The sequence below is a fragment of the Pan troglodytes genome, chromosome 1 (assembly GCF_028858775.2).
Source record: "Pan troglodytes isolate AG18354 chromosome 1, NHGRI_mPanTro3-v2.0_pri, whole genome shotgun sequence".
Classification (NCBI taxonomy): Eukaryota; Metazoa; Chordata; class Mammalia; order Primates; family Hominidae; genus Pan; species Pan troglodytes.
This window is the reverse complement of record NC_072398.2, coordinates 75,140,326-75,158,860: the sequence shown is the minus strand read 5'-3', so window position 1 is coordinate 75,158,860 and position 18,535 is coordinate 75,140,326. Positions and strand designations below refer to the sequence as shown.

The 18,535-nt window shown below is 38.3% G+C and overlaps 1 protein-coding gene across 20 annotated transcripts in view; it reads right to left on the bottom strand.

The window, feature by feature from the left end:
* Nucleotides 1–2,575: 2,575 nt before the first annotated feature.
* RC3H1 (ring finger and CCCH-type domains 1) overlaps nt 2,576–18,535 on the bottom strand; it is a 91,856-nt gene continuing 75,896 nt past the window's right edge. For 3 of the 20 annotated variants that reach the window (XM_054673455.2, XM_009438562.4, XM_054673458.2), the window contains exons 16-20: nt 18,108–18,198; nt 17,838–17,970; nt 14,820–14,993; nt 12,614–12,729; nt 2,576–10,224 (exon numbers count right to left, since the gene is read on the bottom strand). In XM_054673455.2, the coding sequence (XP_054529430.1) occupies nt 10,071–10,224; nt 12,614–12,729; nt 14,820–14,993; nt 17,838–17,970; nt 18,108–18,198 (668 nt within the window). In that variant the 3' untranslated portion in view covers nt 2,576–10,070. The other 17 variants (XM_054673459.2, XM_063811154.1, XM_063811146.1 and 14 more) reach the window with 9 other exon arrangements.

Genomic DNA, 18,535 nt, shown 5'->3' with positions numbered 1-18,535 from the left:
CCAAGAAGCACAAATCTGGTCCCTTCATTCCACTGCTTACTACCCTTCTTTGCATTCCGTTTACTTTCAGAATAAAATCCAAACACTTAAGCACGGTCCACAGGCTTCCATGATCTATCCGGCTGTGCATCTCAAGCCACTGTGTCACTCCTTTTCCTCTAGTCTTAATGAACTCCTTCCAGTTTCCACACCTCAGGCTCTTTCTTCCCTTAGAGAATTCACACATTCTATTTTCTCTGACCAAGCCTCTTGTCTCCCACACACCTTTCTCCCCCTCCCCCATGATTTTTCAAGTTTTATCTTCAATGCAACTTCCTCAGGAAAGCCTGACCAGCCAGGCAAGGTTAAGTCTTCCTTGGATACCATCTCACTGCTCCTTGCTCTTCTGAGGACAAGTATGGTTGAAAAATTCTTTGGTAATTCTGTTTAGTGTTTTGTCAAGTTCCAGAATTAAAGTTCATTGCGGGTGGAGGCAGTATTTTCTAACTCTTTGTCCTCTACCGGGCTGTGCATATGGGAAGTACTCAATACATTTCTTTAGTAAATACTCAATGGGTATTCAGTGGGTATTTGACAAGTCCACTTTTTATATGGTAGGTGTTTCAAATAAGGGTGGCAGCCATTTACTGAATGAGTCATCTTGCTGGAGGGCAAAGGGGTTTACTAATTGATCACTGAAGATTAGCTGGTTATTGGGACTGAAGCACTAATGGGCATAAAAACCAAATTTCTATTGGTATTTTTGTTTCAGCCCAAGAGGTCAGAATGTACCCTATTGCTTGTGAGCAGGGTAGGCCTAGGTAGGTGATTAAGATGACAGGGCTAGTTTTGTAATTCCCAGTCCAGAATTTATAATCATTCAGGGATGGCTGCAGCAGTTACCACTCCTCATACCCTGAGCTTTCTTTACTATGGTCCCTTCCCTTGAGGTCAGATATACCAATGGACACCTAATCGCTAACTGTTGGTAGGAGAAGTAAATAACCTTCACTGGTAATGTGCATTATTGATTTTTTTTTTTTTTTTTTGAGACGGAGTTTCACTCTTTGTTGCCCAGGCTGGGGTGCAGTGGTGTTATCTCAGCTCACCGCAACTTCCACCTCCTGAGTTCAAGCGATTCTCCTGCCTCAGCCTCCCGAGCAGCTGGGATTACAGGTGGCCGCCACCATGCCCGGCTAATTTTTTTTTTTTTTTTTTTTTTTTAGTAGAGATGGGGTTTCATCGTGTTGGCCAGGCTGGTCTCAAACTCCTGACCTCAGGTGATCTGCCTGCCTCGGCCTCCCAAAGTGCTGGGATTACAAGGTGTGAGCCACTGTGCATGGCTGCATTATTTACTTTTTAAAAATATTTAGTTCCTACTTTAAAGGAAATTGCAGCTATTGTGTTATCCATCTTTATTAAAAAAATGGATTTTTTACATAATCATGTTTCACAATGAACAAAAATGCCATTCCTTGGTATCATCTAATGCCCAATACTTAATCAAATTTTCCTGTATACAAAAGTCTTTTGTGTATTTGGTTTGCTAAAATCACCTATGCTGCATTTGATTTTTGTACTTCTTACATTTCTTTTAATCTAGAATAACAGAGTCTCATTCCATTGCCCAGGCTGGTGTAGTGGTGCGATCAAGCATCACAGCTCATTGTAGCTTTGATCTCCTGGCCTTTAGCAATCCTCGCCTCAGCCTCCTGAGTAGCTGGGACTACACACACAAGCCACCACACCCAACCTCCTCCCTTTTCTTCTTCATGCCATTGAGGTGTTGACTAACGTATGGTCTCTATTAGACAAACTTACTTATATCCACTAACTTCGAGGAATGACTAATGGGTGGGGATTTCAGGACAATCAGAAGTCAGTAAGAATGGGAAGACAAGGCTGGGCATAGTGGCTCATGCCTGTAATCCCAGCACTTTGGGAGGCTGAGGCGGGCAGATCGCTTGACATCAGGAGTTTGAGACCAGCCTGGCCAACATGGTGAAACCCCATCTCTACTAAAAATATAAAAATTAGCTGGGCATGGTGGCGCAGGCCTATATTCTCAGCTACTTGGGAGGCTGAGGCAAGAGAATTGCTTGAACTGGGGAGGCAGAGGCTGCAGTGAGCTGAGATTGTGCTCCTGCACTCCAGCCTGGACAACAGAGCAAGACACCATCTCAAAAAAAAAATGGAAAGACAAAAAAACATTTTGCATCAGGAAGTTACCATGACAAGTCCTTTTCACTTAAGCATAAAGATGGTCCTAATTTTCAGAGAAGCCATAAAAACCGAGACATTGGATGTTAGCCATTGAATCTCATTGAATTGATGCTAGTATCTCAGAACCACTACCCTCACTCCTAATGTGCAATCACTGTGTGACAAATGAAGGAATATGACTGTAGCTTATTTAAGATTGGACTAATTCCTGTGATGTCCACACAAAATTGGCTACTCCAAGTATGTGTTTGCTCATGCAGATTAGCCATTTCTTTATTTTTCACCTAAAAAAGCCCCCTCCATTAAAAACGTGTAAGAAAGTAATCTCAAGATTAGAATAAGATGGCACACACTCATTTACAAAATACACACGTTCCTCATTAATTTATCATTTAATATAAATGCTGACAGAAAGCAGATAAAGACCTTGTAGACATTTTCATATATTTACAATCCAAAAGGTGAATCACCTCCTTCTACTTGTTAAAATAAATCATTTTATCTGCAACTCATGGGAGACTTAAACACTAATTAGGAGCAACATGAGGCTGAGTCAGTTTCCAAGGTAATAAAGGAAATAGCATTTTAACAAAATGGGCATCTTTGATATAAACATGCACACAAATAATACAAAATTGAGAAAGATGGCCCTAGTACTCTCAAAAATCGGCAACAAGTGGGAACACGTACTTATTTAGACCCAGAGTTCTGCTGCCCTAAACATCTTCCTACTACTATTTCTTTTTTTCCACCACACTTGTTTTGAAAGCTGCTTAAAAATCAGAAATATTAAACAGATTAAAAACAAGAGAAAAACGGTCTATTTCAAATAGGGTTCTTTTCCTACTCCAAAAGAACTCTCAGGAGATAAGGTCTTCAAATAAGACTTCACAGTTTGCCAGATCCTAAGGAATTATTCACAGCCTGTGAAATTCCAATCCATTTGTCTTCACCATTCCAACCTATTTGTCTTCACTTCTCTTTTTAAAGTTGGAAACACTTGGAAAAAGTAAAATTTCACAAAATTCAGCAATTAAAAAATCAGCTGTCACTTTAAGGCTCAATTTTTTTTTTTCCTGAACAGGTGGGTGGAGGCAGGCAAGAAAGAATAGGGAGCTGTGGCAATAAAAAAACAAAAAATGCAAGAAAACTTTAAAAAATGGTAAGTCTACCACTGATTTATAAGAGCAGGAGTATAAATTCTATCCAAAAGTGTAAGTGATTTCATAGTCACTTATAACCTGACTCAAATCTCATGGGCTCCTTTATTAACCAAGATTATTTTTGTCTTGTTAAATATACCTCTGCAGGGCACAATCACTTACAATCAATACGATTGGTAAATTACACAAGCTCTATCCCAAGCAAATATGCACCAATGTTAAAAAGTTATTTTTTAAAAAAAAAACAAAATAAAACAAAATAAAATCCACCCAAAAAGGTGATAATGACTGCAGAATGTCTCGGGGAGACTGGTATGAGCCTAAAGACCAAATTACCATAGTCAGAGAAAAAGGGCAGAAGGGGTAACAAGGGGAAGAGACCACAAACACGAAGAGGAATCTCAAAACTGGAAAATGTTTAAGTGGGTGAAAGGTTTTGTTCATTACCTTAATTCACTTTTTCCATTGTTCTTGTACCAAAAAGTCATAGATTAATCATAAAGAAAGATAATGAGACCTGTGGACTAATTAATTTTTTTTTTAAAAGTTCCTTTTATTCCCAGGAAGCAGGGAAGAGGAAAAAGGATGAACAGGGGAGAAGTGTGAAAATTTAGGCCAACGATCCATCTGGAAAAAATAACTCTCAAGACAGTGTCTTAGTTGAATAGAGGATGTAAAAACGATAAGCAAAAGCTAAATGCGTTTAAATCAGAGAACTATTTTATGGGGTAGTTCAGATATTATAAGAATGACAGCCAATCAATGGAGAAAGATTACACAAATGGTGATTTAAAAAAACAGGCAAATAATAATAATAATGATAATAATAGAGCAACCAATTATTCACCCAATAGTTTGTTTCCAATGTTTTTCTTGACTCTTTCATACACTCACTGGGGTGGGGGACCACCTGACAGTTTCCAGTTATAAGATGACTCTGAGTGTACAACCTAAAATGGATGCCAAAGACTTGTGAGCTCTGTCTGCTTAGAGTTAGAACAGAAACAAAAACAAATCTGAAACAGTAAGACCTCAATACAAGAAAACAAGTCACCTTATCTAGTATAAAATAAACATTAGGATAACAAACTCCACAGGATTTTATTTTTCTAAATACACATTTTTGGACACGATATTATGTTGAGGTTTAAGTTCTTCCCCCTTATTGTGCCTTATTTTCTTGTGAAAATAAAGTTCGTTCTCTAGGGATGTTTCAGGGATAAAGTTTAGGAGAAATTCAGTGTTTGGCTGAAAATCCAGAGGCTCTGAAAACAAGGATTCCAGTGGTGAGGTAAGTCCCTTTATTACAATAAGATTTCAAAGGGCTCTTTACCCACTTTGTTCAGTGCAGTATTGAAAACATACCTATTAGGAATAGATTTATTATTAAAAGGTGTTACTTATTCCTGGTGGTGATAGTCTTACTCTTTATTAACACTATAGCTAGTATTACTTATCAATTATAATCTATTACTTGTGGAAAGATCTTTAGTGAACACAGAAATAAAATCTTAAAAATTCAAATCTTAAGATTTACTTGCTACAATTAATAGTACCTTTTGACAAAAACAGCTTTCTTCTTGAAGTGGCTCAGAAAAGCTAAATTGAGAAAATGTTTAATAGTAACTATAATCAACCTACAACTCCCAATAAGTCATTTCAGCAGGAAAATTTCATAAACCTGAGCTGAAGCAACAAATAAATATAAAAATCATAGCTGTCCAAGGTAGAAAGGTATGAATGTGGATCAGCAAAATGGGCACTCAGGTAAAATGATGACAGTAGTAGACTGCTTGCTTGTTTAGGTGCTAATGATGAAAGTAAAATTTGCTTTAGTTTGGTAGGTCTAATTTTTCTTAAAAGGATAGGCAGATTTTTCAGGGGAAGAGATCACTTTGCAACACTGTAACCATATCATCAGTTAAAAATTTAACACACTTAGACTCTTATTAGGGGGAAAAAATCTAAGTAAACACTGCAGTTAATTTCCAGGTAGGTTATTAATCTCTCCTAAAAAGTAACTGGGCCATTCCTTTCAATGACATATAAATTGTTACAGGTGCTTTTTACAGATAGATTTTACAAATAAAACCTTTACTCAATTATTTAAAATGAGCAAAAAGAGAGTAGAAAAATGGTGAGACTGCTACCCACCACCATTTGTATATAAGTGACAACAACTGAATACTTCTTTACTGAGACGAATCCTTTTTTTTAGTGAAAGTATTTTGTCTTGAATTTTAACAATCTGTACATGTACTGACTATAGTTAGTTATTTCTCACCAGTCACATACTCAAGAATTCTTTTACTCAGACCCATGACTTGACCACAGTGATAGCAGAAGCTGGGGTGGGCACAAATGCTTATACACAATATTACAAAAGATGACATTCACTGGCTTAGAGAAACTGATGAATTTTCATTACTTTTACATTTTATAAGGCTAGCTAACTTTAACAGTTAACTTTAGATAAATCTACTTACACAGTACAATCAACTCACAAATACTAAAAGGTTTCATGATCAAAATGGCTACTACTTCCCCCAAAACCAAAACAGAGTAAAGCACAAGTCTTTGGCTCTCCTTTAAAGAAAACAGCAGGTTACCATTCTTAACCAGACCTTTGTTTGCCTACCAGTAGGGCAAATACCACATTTGTGCATCACTGAGTAATAACACCATTAGAAAAGGCAACTTCACAGAAGTTATTGGCTAAGCGAATTCATTTGAATGCTCTGTTTTGAGGCAGCAAACTGTCACTGTTGCAGATTGGGGAGGGCAGTGGGTAAGTCAAGGGGAAATTACAGGGTGGAAAAAGGTCAAGAAAAAAAAAGACATATATGGAAAAATGTAAACTTTGAGCTCCATCCCTGAAGAACTCTGGAAAGTCTGATGGAGTTATATACTCAAAGTAGCAAATGAGAATCATACCAATATTCTTTTAGGCAAAAGAAATACATGAGAAAGAATAGAAGGGAAGGGAAATAAGATGGGAGAAAGGAATCACCAACATTAATGCTGTACCAAACAATTTTTTAAATACATTCTGAGTAGTTGAATATTTGTAGTTGGCATTAGGAATAATGTCTTATCAATATCTAGAATACTACTACTAGAAATCTAGCTAACTCTTCTTTTAATTAGAAAAGTAATAAGGAATGGATCTTTGGTCACTTCAGCCTCTGTACGTTATCTAAGACATGACAGTTACTGGACTTATCTTATGACAAAATTATATATAAATTAGGCAAAAGAGCTACATATAAACCAGAAATGGAATCTAGATGTCTTATTCTCAGTTCTTCTACCCTTTCCTAGCGACTCCTTGAAAAAAGAGTAAGTCAAAATACTTTTATATTTCTCGCTATAAATAAAATTCCCTCACCTACGTATGAGTGAACACAATGCTTATTACTCCTACCTTAACCCATTCAAAATTGTTCATCTCAGATATCCGATTTTTGCTTTGGAATTTAGTGAAATACAAATAAAGTAATATTTAGAAGAAACTAATATTTTAGTAAGTAGAAAACATAAAAACCATATTTCCTATCTGGTTTCATCTTTGTCTCTAAAAAAAAAAATTAAAAAGCCAGAAGCAATTAATACCTTTTCAATTTTGATTTTAAAAAAGTAGTTACAGAGTCAAGCAGTTATGCCCAAATATGCCATTTGTCCTTACAGGCTCATGATATCACAGAGAAAAGGAAAAGGAAAAAAAGCAAAAAACAAAAAACAAATTTTGGGGGTGTTAGTGAATTCCTAAAACCGCTGATGAGCACTAGGAAAGCTGCAAGAATTTCCATTAGGTAAGGTGGAATGACCAATTTAAAATACATTATAGGCACAATGGGACAATATACCATCCTTCTGCCTTTCTGCCCAACCAGATTAGCTCTAGAGTGTAGGACCATGGAGGGGTACAGCTTGAATTCAGGTTACAATTAAAGAGATTTTTTTCCCCCAAATGAAAATACATGAAAAGAGAAAGATACTATTTTAAGTCAAGTTTATACAGTGACTTTTCTGGTTTTGTTCAGAACAGGAATACTGTATAAATTAATCCCTGCTCCTGCCTACTTCACAGAATCAAAATGGCGAAAGCCAAGAACAAGTGTATTTAAAGGAAATGAGAACAAGAATAACAGAAACTGAGTTACTAAGGGGTTTCAACTGATATCCAAAATGAATCTTTACTTTTATTTTAAACTTAAACAAAAATTAATACCCACAAATTATCTTCTAATACAAGAATCATTCTGAATTCCAAAGTGAATCAACTGCTTCTAAAATTTAGGATGATCTGACATACCCAAAGGAGAAGATCGGTCCAAATCTGCTTATAAGAAGGTTGTAGTACAAAAATTAGCTGGACGTGGTGGCGCGTGCCTGTAGTCCCAGCTACTCAGGAGGCTGAGGCAGGAGAATCGCTTGAACCCGGGAGGTGGAGGTTGCAGCGAGCCGAGATCAACCCACTGCACTCCAGCCTGGGCAACAGAAGCAGACTCCCTCTCCAAAAAAAAAAAAAAAAAAAAAAAAAAGGAGGTTGGAGGCCAATAATGTTGCCTTTTACTGTTATGCAGAGAAATGAAAAATCTTGGGACTCTGTCAGACATACAAAAGTTTCTTTCCTTCTCCCAATAAACAATAGGCATTTAAAGTGGAAATGTAAAAGGGTTTTAAGTAAAAGTCAAAAAGCAAACAAAAGCCAAAAAAAGAGAAAAAGCATATATATATATATATATATATATTTTTTTTTTTTTTTTTAAAAAGAAGACAAATGTATAAGAAAACTGGAAAAAAAAAAGCCTCACCTTCATTCAGTGCTTCTACCACCTCCCAATCGGTCAATTTATCGCAACAGCTGCGCTCATGTGAAAAAATCCTTAAAACATACCCAATATATATACAGATATAGCTATGTATATATGTATATATATAATATATATAAATTTTTATTTAAATAAAAAAGAAAGCTCGAATCCCAAGCCAATATGTGTATATCAAATCCTTGACCAGCCAGGTCTGTAGGGCATAATCAAATTCAATGTGAAATAGTATATAAACACGGTGCCTTGACTGGGCAAATTAAATAATTGCTACTCAAAAGAGTGTTCTGTTTGGACTCTCCTACTGGTAGGCAATGGCAGGACTGTATTACCCTTCCCACCCCCACCACCCATTTGTTTAAGTTAACAGTATGATGGACACAGAGCTTAGACTGAGGTTGTTATGACCTCAGCAGGAGTTAAGGGTTAAGAAAATAAGAAACAAGAAAAATATAAACTCTTGTTTTTACCCAACCAAAGCAATGTAGTAACTTATTACATAACCAGTGCTTTCTAATTTAGTAGTAAAATCCAGAAAGGGAAACTGAAAAAATCAGGCAAATAGAGGAATGGAGAGGGCAACTATATCAAACAGTCCCCACTAAACACGTTTTATAGGGTCTTAGTTAATTAAGCACAGACACATGGCATCAGAATATGTGCAGCAGAATTAAAAAAAAAAAAACCTTACTCTTTTCAATATTTTCATGAAGAAACATTTGCAACATTGGACAGTTAAGTCTATGAAAAATGACTTCAAACTATTTCCTACCTACTTATACTAATGATTCTGAGCAACAAGTGATCAATTCATAAACTATCCTTAAGACTCAACCAGTTCACAAGTAAAACAAAACATCCATTAAAATAATGTGGCTCTATTCATTTTAAGTTCAAATCAAATGTCGCAGTTTTAAAACATAGTTGATTGTCCTTGTTTTTGAGCATCCTATGATGTCAGCAAAAGTTTAATTTGAAAAGCACTGCTTCAAATTTCCAACCATGAGCTGAACGCAGGCGAAACACCAAACATGTATTTTCAGTGCTAGTAAGTTACAGTTAATTCTTGATCAACATTTAAATCTAATTAAACACTGAATCAGCTTTCTGATTATATTAAGAGAATGCAAATGATCCTTAATATGAAAATGAGGACTTCAAAATTGGTAATTCTATTTGAAAAGTTGAAAATAAAAACAAGAAATAAAACCCTCCCAAACAAACAAAAAGCTTCAATGTCAAGAAAAATATACGTATCCAATGAAGCTAGTGATCTAGAAAGGGATAAAGAATTCCAAATAACAGCTCTGGGAAAAGTTGGTTTGCTGCACATTTTCTAATAACTCAGTCTAGTACTGTCTGTTTCTCAAGCACCACAGAATTCTCTGAAAGCTGACATTTTTGGTCTGTTTTAAGTTTATGGGGTGGTGAGAATTGATAAGGATTGGGGGTGAGGAATTATACAAATTATACACTGGGTATGTAATACCAAAATACAAGAAAACCTACTTCATTAAGATCATACAATTAATCAAACAGAGTGTATATATAATATCTTTTTTTTTTTAAGCCCTGGATCCAAGGCGTCCAAAGTTATTAAAATAAAGTTCATTCACAGAACAAAAACAAATTTAATCTGAATTGCTTGCAGATACTGCTAATTTTCTTTTTCTTTAAATTAAAAAAATGCATTAATGTGAACTATGTGCAGGGTTTGTTTTTAGTAGTGGTGTTTGTGCACATTGCCTCTGGTGAATTTCCTGGATTTCTCTGACCGCTCTTAAGAGAAAAAGTTTAGAAGTTATGTGTTCTCCTACCCCTACGCCCGACAAACTGATTAGGAGCAGAAGATAAAAGTAGGACTCCTCATATTTTAAGGAGCAGAACTGGGAGTAACTCCTGATCTCTGGGAGTCATTATTATCCCCTCCTCCCTCAGGGTCCTCTGACAGGTTCAGAGAGCTGGTCTTGTTTGATAGGAGGCTGATATTCTCTTGTGTCAAGGCTGATCCATTTGGTACATCACTGCTGACATTTTAAAATTTTGAAAAAGGAGAGAGAGAAAAATGATTAGTACAATAAAATCAACAGGGGATGTAATTTAGCATGATTAAAAATATATAAATGGCTTCCACATTTTAATCTACAGCCCCTTATCCATGTTTTAGCACACAGTTGGCAAACTAAAGCTAGCCAGGTGCGTATTTTTTTTTTTCAGGTGCATATTTTTGTAACTAAAGTTTTATTGGAATATAGCCTGGTCATTTGTTTAACGTATTATCCACTGCTTTCAAACCACAGAGCAGAGTTGAGAATTGCGACAAAAACTGTAAGGCCCGTATCTTAAAATATTTACTACCTGGCCTTTAAGAAGAGTACTTATCCCTGATTTAGCAGGTTTGCTACTACAAGAAATAATTTTGAGCTCATGCCTATAATCCCAGCACTTTCGGAGGCCAAGGCAGGTGGATCACTTGAGCTCAGGAGTTGGAGACCAGCCTGGCCAACATGGTGAAACCCTGTCTCTACTAAAAATACAAAAATTAGCCTTGTGGTGTGTGCCTGTAAAAACCTACTAGGGAGGCAGAGGCACAAGAATCACTTGAACCTGAGAGGCAGAGGTTTCACTGAGCCAAGATCACACCACTACACTCCAGCCTGGGTGACAGAATGAGATTTTATCAAAAAAAAAAAAAAAAAAAAAAAAGCCAGGCGTGGTGGCTCATGCCTGTAATCCCAGCACTTTGGGAGGCTGAGGCGGGTGGATCATGAGGTCAGGAGTTTGAGACCAGCCTGGCTAAGACACTGAAACCCTGTCTCTATTAAAAATGCAAAAACTAGCCGGGTGTGGTGGCACGCGCCTGTAGTCCCAGCTACTCGGGAGGCTGAGGCAGGAGAATCACTTAAATCCAGGAGGCGGAAGTTGCAGTGAGCCGAGATCATGCCACTGCACTCCAGCCTGGGTGACAGAGTGAGACTCCATCTCAAAAAAAAAAAAAAAAAAAGAATCCAAGATAGTGCATGAATTAAAAAAACAGTCAAAATCCAAGCCTGAAAGCATTAGAAATTTTTGTTATATATCATCAGGGGGGCAACTTAGGACTATGCATTCAAAAGCCTCACAATAGCCTTAGAAAATAATTTAAGATATGCAAACAAAGCATTAATTGTAATACTGTTTATTGTAGGGTTGTTCATGGTAGTTGATATGTATTTTTCCGTATCTACAGAATAATATTGGATGATATAGGATAGACTGAATTAAAAACCAGGGAGATGGAGTGCTGGGTTTGTAAAACTAGCAAGAGGCTAAATGCCCACACACTTTAAAAAGACTGGAAAGAGCCGGGTGCGGTGGCTCATACCTGTAATCCCAGCACTTTGGGAGGCCGAGGCAGGTGGATCACCTGAGGTTGGGAGTTTCAGACCAGCCTGACCAACATGGAGAAACCCTGTCTCTACTAAAAATACAAAATTAGCCAGGCATGGTGGTGCATGCCTATAATCCCAGCTACTCGAGAGGCTGAGGCAGGAGAATCGCTTGAACCCGGGAGGCGGAGGTTGCGGTGAGCCGAGATCGTGCCATTGCACTCCAGCCTGGGCAACAAGAGTGAAGCTCCGTCTCAAAAAAAAAACTGGAAAGATAATATAATACACCAAAATGTTAACAAGAGGTATCTCTGAATATTGGAATTACAGGCAATTTTAAAATTTGCCCTTTTCTAAAATTTTCCATTTCCTAAAGCTAATTTTTTATAATATATTTAAGATGGGGGAGTGACTTTATGTTTTTTCTTTTTTTTTTACATTGAGCATATAGTATTTTTATAATGTAAAGATATAAGGCTGTATTCGAAATAAATTTAAAAACAAGGGGAAGATGGAAACATAACCAGAAATTTTCCTTTGTTAGGTATTAATAGATAATTCAACCTTGGGTCTAAGTTTTGTAACTCCAGATTTATGCAAAAATATTCTTTTTTTTTTTTTTTGAGACTGTGTCTCACTCTGCCGCCAGGCTGGAGTACAGTGGCACGATCTTGGCTCACTGCAACCTCCTCCTCCCAGGTTCAAGTGGTCCTCCTGCCTCAGCCTCCCGAGTAGCTGGGACTACAGGCACATGCCACCACACCAAACTAATCTTTGTATTTTTAGTAGAGACGGGGTTTCACCATGCTGGCCAGGATGGTCTCCATCTCTTGACCTCGTGATCTGCCCACCTCGGCTTCCCAAAATGCTGGGATTACAGGCGTGAGCCACTGCGCCTGGCCGCAAAAATATTCTTTATGTACACAGAATAATGATATTTTAAGAATCAAATTATATTTATGAGGGTATTTCTGATATGACTGGATAATATATTAGTTTCTCTTTTGTGTGTAATTTAATATGGCTATGACAATCTCCTTTTCTTTACCTGAATGTCAATGTAAGGTCCTCAGCCGGAACCTTGTTTTGTGGTTCTGGTTGTCCATTTTCTGCTTGTTTACTTGTATTCAGTTTGCTTTTCATGTCCAGAGAACACTGGTTTTCCTTTGAAAGAGAAGGAAATAAAATCAGTTATCATCTATTTAATGGTGTTAATGGGAGAGACCAAATTACAGATAATACAAAGTGATGATCCAGAAATCATATTCAATTTTGTAAAATAACCAAAGAAACTGGCAGACTAAAAGAGTGACATACATAAAAACATAACAGAATACAATCCACTTGCTCACTAACCAAGCTGGACAATAAGACAGACAATGCCTCAAGCTAACATGAAAAAAAATTTCTCAGAAAAAAACAATGACCTAGAAAGGCGGCCAGGCATGGCGGCTCACGCCTGTAATACCAGCAGTTTGGGGGGCTGAGGCAGGTGGACTGCTGAGGTCAGTTCGAGACCAGCCTGGCCAACATGGCGAAACCCCGTCTCTACTAAAAATACAAAAATCAGCTGGGCGTGGTGGCACACGCCTGTAATCCCAGCTACTCAGGAGGCTGAGGGGGAGAATCACTTGAACCCAGAAGACGGAGGTTGCAGTGAGCTGAGATTGCACCACTGCACTCCCCACCTGGGTGACAGAGTGAGACTCCCTCTCAAAAAAAGGAAAAAAAAAAAAAAAAGGCTAGGCATGGTGGCTCACACCAGTAATCCCAGCACTTTGGGAGGCTGAGGTGGGCATATCACCCGAGGTCAGGAGTTTGAGATCAGCCTGGCCAACAAGGCGAAACCCCGTCTCTACTAAAAATATAAAAAAAATTAGCTGGGTGTGGTGGCAGGCACCTGTAATCCTGGCTACTTGGGAGGCTGAGGCAGAAGAATCACTTGAACCCAGGAGGCAGAGGTTGCAGCGAGCTGAGATCGTGCCACTGCACACCAGCCTGGGCAACAGTGCGAGACTCCGTCTCAAAAAAAAAAAAAAACTAAAAAAAACACAAAAAAACAAAAAAACAAAAACTACCCTGGTGTGGTGGCAGGCACCTGTAATCCCAGCTACTCGGGAGACTGAGGCAGGAGAATCACTGGAACATGGGAGGCAGAGGTTGCAGTGAGCTGAGGTTGGGCCACTGCCCTCCACCCTGGGTGACAGAGACTCAGTCTCAAAAAAAAAAAAAAAAAAAAAGAAAAGAAAAGAAAAGAAAACCAAAGTACAATAAATATCTTTAACATACTTACTGAAAGCAAAAAAAACCTGCATGCTCAATTTATTTGCTTAGAAAGATTATGAAAACTGGCTGGGCGTGGTGGCTCACGCCTGTAATCCCAGCACTTTGGGAGGCTGAGGCGGGCGGATCACGAGGTCAGGAGATCGAGACCATCCTGGCTAACACGGTGAAACCCCGTCTCTACTAAAAATACAAAAAATTAGCCAGGCGAGGTGGCAGGCGCCTGTAGTCCCAGCTATTTGGGGGGCTGAGGTAGGAGAATGGCGTGAACCCGGGAGGCAGAGCTTGCAATGAGCCGAGATCGCACCACTGCACTCCAGCCTGGGCGACAGAGACTCCGCCTCAAAAAAAAAAAAAAAAAAGAAAGAAAGATTATGAAAACTAAGCAACAAAAAAAATCATATCATGCAACCTGAGGAAGCCCCTAAGATTCAAAATTTACTAAAATGAATGTCTGTGCACTATGAAGCAAATCCTAAGCATATTAATGGATATAGTTTTTCCTAAGCATACATAATGGATACAGGAAACAATGTGCAGATTGCATATCACTCATAGCAAAAATAGGTCATCATTATAAAGGCTATGAAACTAGAATGTTATTTGGTGAATACATCTTTATATAACATGTTGTCATTGCAAAATAGTAAACACCATCCTATTTGCTTCCCTAATCAGTATGCTAAACAGAAATTTAAGACTTCCATTAAGTTCTTAAATTACAGAAGCATTAAAACCTTGTTTTCCCTAAAAGTTAACGAAGAATTATAAGACAAAGAACACACCCAAACCAAGAGAATGAGGAAGGGAATGATAAAATCGGAAGGTAGCCCACCTGCATGAGAATTATTTTAAATATTAACCACTCATCAGAGTGCCTTGAAGTGATGATTCTGTACCTCTAGATAATTCTAGAGCCACATGAAAGATTTCATTTCACCTTCCCTCTCTTTCCCCACCATAACACTCACCATACTCAGTTCCCGTGTTCTCTTCCCGATTTCCCTTTCCACCTGGTGCAGTTCCAAGCTCAACTGCTCACTTGAGATCATCCCAGGCCATTTTGGAGGTGGCGGTGGTGGGGGCTGTGACTGGCCTGCCAGGGTGTTTGCCTCCCTCTGCAACACCAGCCTGTTACTAACAGCCTAGTGCATAAAGCCAAGCACACAGAAAACTCAACACACTTCACACCATGCACAGAATAACCAGGCTCAATTCCAGTCCACAGCCTTGAGTAGCTTATCACCCAGCCATTTGCAACAAAATAATGCAACTGTAAGGTGCTGTTCTCTTTGAGTACCATTCGAACAAAAAAATAACAAAATAGGGACATTTAAATTTAGTAAACAGTAATTTCATCTTATGTATAAATTGCTCCTTGTATTTTCTGATTTGAAAGAGAAGTTGGCTACGCATGGTGGCTTGTGCCTTTAATTCTAGCACTTTGGGAAGCTGAGGTGGGAGGATCACTTGAGGCCAGGAATTTGAGATCCACCTGGGCAATATATCAAGACCTCGCCTCTACAAAAAAATAAAAAAACCAAAAAATTAGCCTGGGATGGTGGTGTGGGCCCGTAGTCCTAGCTACTAGGGAGGATCACTTGAGCCCAGGAGTTTAAGATTACAGCGAGCTGCTATGATCATGCCACTGCACTCCATGCACTCCAGCCTGGGCAACAGAGTGAGACTTTGTCTCTCAAAAAAAAAAAAAAAAGGAAATGGAAGAAAAACAAGTCAACTACAGATGTGCATCTTTCCCCCTCTGTTTTTAATGGTAATTTTCTCTGAAGTAAATCCTATAACTTATTTCAATGAAACCTCAGTAATGGCAAGGACTTTTAACTGTACCGAGTTAAATATGTGGCAAGTTTCTAAATAATACTGATAGTCTTTTTGGACAGAAAATGCTCCTGGAAACTTTAAAACAAAAAATCATGCATGTAGTGGGGGGAAAGCGGAGGGATAGCATTAGGAGATATATCTAATGTAAATGACGAGTTAATGGGTGCAGCACACCAACATGGCACATGTATACCACATGTAACAAACTTGCACGTTGTGCACATGTACCCTAGAACTTAAAGTCTATAAAACAAACAAACAAACAAACAAAAAACCATGCATTTGAAGATATGGAGTAATGCCTTATTGGGTTGAAGGTCTGAATCTTTAAAAAGTTAATGAACGAAAGATTGCCATAAGCAAACATGGCATTCTGTTTCTATGACAGGAATCAGCAAGACGTTCTGAATCAATGTAAATAAGCAATGGCGAAAGCAGAGAAAATCTAAGTATTACATAGATTTTTAAAATTCCTAAATCTAATTGCGTACATAGGGGCACAAGCCAGCTATATGTTCCAAAAACAATCTCCTACTGGTCTTCCTAAAAAGAAAGTCTACTAAGAAAGTCTGTCTTATAACTTTTTTTCCCCCCTAAAGTGATGGCTTACTTATTATTAAAGATTATGGTAGAAAGACAGACTAATGTTCTAACAGTACCATTTCTTCCTCCAGAAAGGACAATATATTTATCATTAGAATGTCTTCAGTTTTCCATATTCAAAGAATATGTTCCAACGTAAAGGATGATGTATAAACAAAATCTAGTCTTCCTTATGTGGCACTTAAAAGATTTTAAAAATTCCTTTTTTTTTTTTTTTGAGACAGAGTCTCACTCTGTCACTCAGGCTGGAGTGCAGTGGCACCATCAGGGCTCACTGCAGCCTCAACCTCCCTGGGCTCAGGTGATCCTCCTGCCTTCAGCCTCCTGAGTAGCTGAGACTACAGGCGTGCACTACCATGCCTGGCCAATTTTTGCACTTTTTGTAGTGAAGGGATTTTGCCATGTTGCCCAGGCTGGTCTCAAACTCCTGAGCTCAAGCAATCCATCTGCTTTGGCCTCCCAAAGTGCTGGGATTACAAGCATGAACCACCATGTCCAGCCAGATTTTAAAAATTCTTTAGTTTTGTTTTTCTAAGTGTCAGGCAGCATGATGGAAAGAACACTGAATCTGGAGTATGAAGACTTGGGTTCGTGTTTCAACTTCTGAGAAACTCATATACTTCAATCAAAAAAGGAGGACAATACCACCTGCCTAAAATATCAGGGATATTCTAAGGGTCAAATAAGATAAGTGGTAGTGATTTTTAAATGGTACAGAACTATGTAAATGAAAAGTGTTATTATTCTTATTACACTGGAACTATGTTTTACTTTTTAAGTCAAAGTTCTGTTTTTTTTTGAGACGGAGTCTCACACTGTAGCCTGGGCTGGAGTGCAATGGCGCAATCTTGGCTCACTGCAACCTCTGCTTCCTGGGTTCACACGATTCTCCTGCCTCAGCCTCCTGAGTAGCTGGGATTACAGGTGCACACCACCATGCCCAGCTAATTTTTTGTATTTTTAGTAGACATGGGGTTTCACTATGTTGGCCAGACTGTTCTCAAACTCCTGATCTTGTGATCCACTTGCCTCGGCCTCCCAAAGTGCTGGGATTACAGGGGTGAAACCCTATCTCTACTAAAAATACAAAAATTCGCTGAGTATGGTGGTGTACATCTATAACCCCAACCACTCAGGAGGCTGAGGCAGGAGAATTGCATGAACCCAGGAGATGGAGGTTGCAGTGAGTTGAGATCACGCCACCTCACTCCAGCCTGGGCAACAGAGCAATACTGTCTCAAAAAAAGAAAACCAAAACAAACAAACAAACAAACAAACAAAACCTTAAATGTGCCATCAGGGAATATAAGCTCCTGTTGGGAAATTTTACGTAATCTGTTTTCTATTTTTAGGTAGCAGAAATTTTACGTTTTCTGTTGTCCCAGAGCTAAATCCAGTATTGAATTCTTTGAAGAATGGAAACCTATACTAACTCCTAAGAAATAGACCTTAAAGTTTTTTGTTCACAGTGCCTCAAAAGTTCCTATTTAAAATCTCTGAGAACCCTTCAAAAATTGGAATAAAATGGCTCTCTAGGCTGGTACCTCTAGTCCACGTAGCTGGGTCTGCTGGCTAATCTGATGGTTCAATTGCTGCAATTCTAGTCGTAGCTGTTCTCTCTCAGCAGATGGAAGGGGTTTTCCATGACTGGCCACTTCTGACATAGATATTCTCTCCCTTTGGTTAGAAAGAAAGTGTGAATCAAATTTTAACATTTCATTTTGTTAACATATTACTGACCAGAAAAACAAAAAGAAGTTGCCTAATTTTAAAGGTTTCTACATGTTTGTTCAAGTAAAAAGAATGACTCATACCTCTCACTGAAGTGTCCCTGAGAAGGTATGTTTTGATGAGGTGAATATGGAGAAGCTCCCCAGCCACCGTGGGTTCCATATGGACTATAATCTGTAAGAGAATGATTTATTATGGTATAATTCACAGATTTGATTCTTCTTTTAAGGTATTCATAATCTGAAAGACATCAGTGTATTGCATACACAGGTATCTGGTATCTACCCTAAATGTCCAGATTTTTAAAATTCTTTAACTTTGTTTTTCTAAATATCAGGCAGCATGATGCTGGGTGCTGATATATGTTTGTTTCTTCCCCAATGAACTTTCAGTCTTTGTAGTTTTTCTTCCAAATTACTGTATAATGAGAATGTTATTCCCCCAAATAACAATTAAGCTATTTGGGGTGGGGGTGGAGTGGGGAAGAAACATTAGGAAAGCTTCACATATA